At 38.4% G+C, this 6,000-nt stretch overlaps 1 protein-coding gene across 1 annotated transcript in view; it reads right to left on the minus strand.

The window, feature by feature from the left end:
• Positions 1–4,818, minus strand: part of LOC109635891 (glutamate receptor 4) — a 104,839-nt gene extending 100,021 nt beyond the window's left edge. The window contains exon 1 of the mRNA XM_020097366.2: positions 4,502–4,818. Within this exon, the coding sequence (XP_019952925.2) occupies positions 4,502–4,586 (85 nt within the window). The 5' untranslated portion in view covers positions 4,587–4,818. The remainder of the gene's footprint in view (positions 1–4,501) is intronic.
• Positions 4,819–6,000: the final 1,182 nt, after the last annotated feature.

The following is a 6,000-nucleotide window of genomic DNA, read 5'->3' on the forward strand; positions in this document are numbered from 1 at the left end:
AGTAAAAACAGCTGCATCAAGATTTGCTGATTTTCAAGTTTGTAGGCGCCTCAGGTAAAAACACTTGAATATGATTAATGATGTGTGAGACAATGGAAACAGTGCAGGAAGCAGAATTTGGTTTTGTCAGTGTAAAAGAAAAAAAAAGGCTGTGTAACCAAAAAATGACTCTGTTCAACAGAGGATCAACAAAGAGAGCAAATAAAGATTAAAATTCAGTCGGCTGACAAGACAAGTGTTTTATTCTTTAACATCTTGAATGTTGTTGATGGAATCCCTTCATGAACCTCGTCAAAGAAACAAGATGTTGAAAAGGTAAAGACGTTTGAAGACACATGAAGGCATCACCTCCAGCTGTGGAAAACTGTAATTGGGGATTTTTCGCTTTCACATTCATCTTCTAATAATTCCACAACTCTCTGTTTGTTTGTATGTCGAATATCTCGAGAACCGTCCATCATATCAGCTTCACACGTGTCATGTGTATCGTTAAGGAAGCGCAGTGTTGAATTTGGTGCCATTTGGACACGTGATATTTTTCATATTACTAAACCTTGAATAAACAGGCACAGCGCTCTGTAGCAGTCAGTGGGGGCGGAGCAGTGCTCTTTCAGTCTGTGGACCGAGTTCAATCTTTTTCTGCGTCCTCAGATAAACTGCAGCAGCCTACAACCAATAATATCTGTTCCGCCAGATCATTTTGATAATTTGAGTATTCACTGGCATTCACGGGTTTAAATGAAATCACTTCCAGTTTGGCAATTTGGCACAATGTTTGTTTTGTTGCTGCAATATTTTACACTGAGCTGAATTACAAGGCTTTTATTTTGAAACATCTTGGTCTTGGGTCTGAAAATCGATTTAGCCGACATGCAATGTTTGAGAAAATACCAGCCGCTAAATACATCATTTAAACTTATATATAAACCATATACATGAACAGTAAAGAAGTAAATTCATTCTGAATACGACTCCGGCGCATCACCACAAGACAAGAGAACATTACAAACAGATACTGCACTAGTAAATACAATTATTAATGGAGAAATTAATTGAAAGTGAAACTAGTATCGATTAACAGACCTTGTTCCTTAGCTTAAAGAGAGAACTGTTCTTTATGTGCTTTTGTATTTGTGGCAGCAAAGATTTGATTTCCTGCAGAGATCAATAAAGTTTCATTTTATTTACACCCTTTGAGAAATTTGCTGCTAACATTTCGAGAAACTGATTTGTTCCAAGTGAACATGCTCATCGGTCTGTCAATATTATATCATCAAGTCATTACTATATAATTCTGCTGTAGAGATTCCATACTGGCAAATAATACTCGTTTTGTGTTATCACCACACAGTTTGCTTGTGCTGGGTTTTCTTTTCTTTAAGCTTTTTTGCTGTGAAGCAGAAAATGGTCTCTCACTGTGCACCACATCTGTAAAAAGCAATACTCCTCCACGCACTGTTAGGCAGCTCACACACATTCAAACTGCAGTTGTTGGAATTTTCATCTTATGTACGTCTCTGCAAATATTTGCTTTAGTTGCATGATGAGGAAAAAAGTGCAATGTTGCTTGTCTAACAGTCCGAGGCTGTGGAATAAAACTGCAGCGTTTCATCTACAGCAGATTTCAAATATCTGCCCTTTTTTTTATATTTCTTGTATTTGCTGTCGTAGAACAGCCTGAACACAGAAAAAAAAAAAAAATCAGATGGGATATTTTTTTCTCTTCATGAGGATAAAATAACAAGAAAAAAAATCAATTAAGAAGCAGCTGACTAATCCTTTCTGGCAACGTATATAATTGTTCCTTCATGTTAAAATGAGGAAATGTAATTACTGTGCTGCGTTGAAAGAAATGCACCTGACTGGTTTTTTTATTTCAGCCATGAAGCAAAAAAAAAAAAAGGTTTTGAGAAACGTCTGAACGTTACTTCACTGTGTGTATGGGCCTGGAGCTGTCCCTGGTGCTGACTGCGTTTCACTGAGTTACTTTGACCGAAGACGAAAACAACAGATGACTGGATTCTGGACACATTCGGATTTTTGCTCAGTTCAGAGACTTAAATCATATTTAAAAGGAGGTTCAACGCTGTGCTGAATACTTTGTTTTCATTTCTGCTCATCACATGGTTTTTCACTTTTATATTGCTTATCTATTGTGTATTACTACTACTTTGTGAAACACTGACTGTGGTCTGAAGAAAGTGCTAAATTAAATGAGCTTTATTTACCAAATAGAAGTGTAAATGTAATTTACAGTATGTCCTGCAACTATACAGTATTTCTTTACGTACACATACTGAAATGTACCCATTCCATCCACTACCTGCAATTCTGAAAACCTTTCCTACATTAAACATTTTATAGAGGTATTCAGTCTCCTTCATGCACAGCGACACCAAAATCTAAAACTTGCTAAATAACTAACTAAATAACTTGATCCGCACCAAAATCTCATGGGTTCTTCCTCAACTTCCACCAAGTTTTGTGAAGATCTGTCAAGTAGTTTTTACGTAATCCTGAGAACCAAACTACAAGCACAGACAAAAACATAACCTCCACGGTGAAGATATTAATGACCACCCTGGATTCGACAAACATCCCAACTGACGAGCCCTCCATCAACATAAAGTTGGATAACGAAGGAAAAACACCTTCCTGTTTTCCAAAGATTTTCTTCTGCTCCCTCACAACAGGAAGTCTCTTCAATTCAAATTAAACAGTTCACGCTGTGTATTTCATCCAACCACGGGAACTGTCTTTTCTTATAAGAACAAAAGGTACCTTCACTATTATGCATGTTGTGGAACAGGGGACGTGGTGAACAAGACCAAGTTCTTCTGCCTTCATGTAGATAAAAGAAAAAAACCTCTGAAGATTAAGTCCTTGAAACTATTTCTTTTTTTCGACTTGTTGGAGAAGAAAAACATCCTGTCTGCTTCTTTTATGTTTGTGCAGAGTCCTAATGCAGCTGTCGGTGCCGCGTTTGAAGATCCACTGATTGAAAGGTGCAAGTATAATAACTGAAAACAAAAATACAAGCCGGCATCGTGAATTATGAAATGATTATGATCTGCAATGAAGTTCAAGTTTCTACATGATGATTTTAATGCCGGAGCAAAGTGACTGACACATTAAAAACACACACACAGGTGGAAATGATGATTCATAATATGAAGAGTCTTGAGCAATGATACCAACACTGCAGAGGGAAAGACTGAACTCTATTCATATAAATGACACGTTTCTTACATACTAATGACTGCGCTCTGTAAATTCAATGCATCACACTGTGTAATTTACTGCGGCTGCAGCTTTTTAAACCACATGATATAGATGAGACAACAATTAAATGTAATGAGACGTTGTTCTCACTGACACAACAAGAGAGGTTTAGTAAAGGTGGACAGAAAAACACAAAAATCAACAAACAGATAAAGTTAGCAGAAGTTCTGGTACAACAGGTGAGATGTAAGTGTTTCCGTCCCGCAACTAACGGTGCAACTTCAGACGAATCAAAAGCAGTTTGAAGGCCTGAGCTTGTTTCTCATGGACACTGCAGATTTACCGAGTGGAGGAAAACAACATGGCTGCATGATTTGTTTTTCTGTCAGAGCTTCAGTCAACACTGGTTTCTTTTCAAATACGACCACGACCGTCCTCTCACCTCAACCAAGGAGTTACCATTGTCTAACCATAACCAGGTTGTTTCTTACGGAGGCTCTGACGATCAAAACACGGAGCAGTTGGGAAAACACTTTTTGTTCCCTGATGAAAGTTCTGTGTAATTTCCTGTTTCTAGCAGGTAACAGAACAGAAGCAGGAGAGTGATAACAAGATTAAATAAACCATGTGAATAAAGAATTGTTCTTTCATACTTGGTTGTTGTTATTATTGCTCTTGAATGTTTTTGACAATGAAAAAACGGAGGTCTTAAAATAAAATACACTCACCTGCAGTTTATACAGCTTTTATGCTAATACTCGATTAAAAGTAGAAATACTACGTTCTCACTGTCATCTCTATTAAAGAATCCTGAAGTGATTAGAATTGAAAAACAGCCTCCTCTCTATGTTGTCTTACTACAATAATCCACAAAAGAGGAAAAATAAAATAATAAAAGGTCAACACCTCAGCAGGTGCACACAGACTTTATGCAGTAACAGTGGCCTGAACTACAGATTACAACAGAGTTAATGCTTCTTATAGAATTTACAGTAAAATACAGCTGGAAACAGTTTAACGAGTTTACACAGTGACACACACAGGTCTGTGCAGCTATCCTTATGAGGACTTCCATTGCATTGATTTCCATTCAATAGAAACTTAACCAAAACTAATTCACACCAAACACTAACTTTAACGAACCACAATCCACATGTTACACTTAATATTCACCAGGAGCTCAGAAATGATGTTCAACCTCATCGGGACCAGCTGTTTAGTGGTGGAAGAGACACACACAGTGGTTCTACAGGGTTCTACAGGGATGTGTGTTGTTCACCTGTGTTCATTTCACCTGCTTCTCTTCTCTCGGTGTAAAAATCGACCCGGTCCACCGATGTTCTCTCTCTCTCTGGATCCTCCATGTTCACAGACACTGAGCTGAACAAGTCGCTTCCTCTGCAGGAACAACTCTTCACCTGCTGCACTTTAGCTTTTAGCTTTTAGCTTTTAGCTTTTAGCTTCCACTCACCTGTGAACTTGCCTCACAGGTGTGTTTGGTTCGTGTCACATGGTGTAACCGGCCGGGTGGAGCAAGAAATCAGTGACTAACTAAACTCACTTGTGTGTTTATCACAGCTGACGGGTTCACATGTTATCGAGAGAAACTCTCAGGTGCTACTGATGTTACATTACAACCAGTTCCCTCCTCTGTAAATAAAGATGGCTGCCGTCAAAGCTCCCACAAGTTAAGCTGTATCAGATCCATCGCCCCCTGGTGGCTGGCTGTATATATAGCTGCAGTGTAGGTCTTAAACCCCTCCCCCACAATGTCAGCAGATCGATCATAAACTAAAAGAAACTATAGAAAAAGTCAAAGTTACAGAAGTGTATTTCATTCACTTCAGGAAAAAAAAATCCACTCTGTATTTCTGAATTAACGAGATAATGAAGTTGTTGATTAAACAGAGCAGTATTTGTTCATCTCAAGTGAATGTAAAACGCTTCCACACAAAGTAGATGTTACATCGTTTTGAAGATAGATGGTTTCAGTCAAACACTGGTGTAGGTTTGAGTTCTCTGTTTGTCTAAATTTAAATTTGTCATTTGATTAAATAGAAATGGGATGAAACGTCATGATTGACAGCTGAGACTGACTCCTGATTGGTCGAGGGCCTGTGTATACTGTGTTGGTTAGTGTGGTCCATGCCCCATCCATTTACATGGAGAAGTTTAGTGACCAATACTACTATTATTTGGTTTCACTGATGTGAGTGTGTGTGTGTGTGTGTGTGTGTGTGTGTGTGTGTGTGTGTGTGTGTGTGTGTGTGTGTGTGTGTGTGTGTGTGTGTCTGAGATGGATCTCTGCCATCACTCTGGAGTAGAACAGATGGGGAGCCTGCAGTAGGTTTTTCCTGATCACATAAGGGAGAGTTCCTCTGCTAGTGGGGAATCCTGAACACACACTGTTGCTGAGTGTGTTTGTGTGTGTGTGTGTTTGTGTGTGTGTGTGCGCGCGTGTTTGTTTAAAAAAAAAAACTAAATCACAATATAAATACGTTTCCAGTTTGACAGAATTCATCGACCTTCTTCTTGAGAATATTCAATTTCCAGCTCCTGACATCCAGTTTTACTTAAGCTGGTTTGAAAAGTATAAAAACGATTTTGACCAGAACTGGAGAGTGAAAAAAAAGACAAGATGATGTTAAAATGAAATGTTTTGTGAAAGAAAAAAAGAGACTTCACCAGCAGCTCTCTTCTCAAAGTGTCTGTGAAGACCATGAGTCTGTATTAAAGCAGACGTTTTACAGTTTTATTGTTCAGTAAGAAGAGACAACA

This window comes from Paralichthys olivaceus, chromosome 15 (assembly GCF_024713975.1).
Source record: "Paralichthys olivaceus isolate ysfri-2021 chromosome 15, ASM2471397v2, whole genome shotgun sequence".
Lineage (NCBI taxonomy): Eukaryota > Metazoa > Chordata > Actinopteri > Pleuronectiformes > Paralichthyidae > Paralichthys > Paralichthys olivaceus.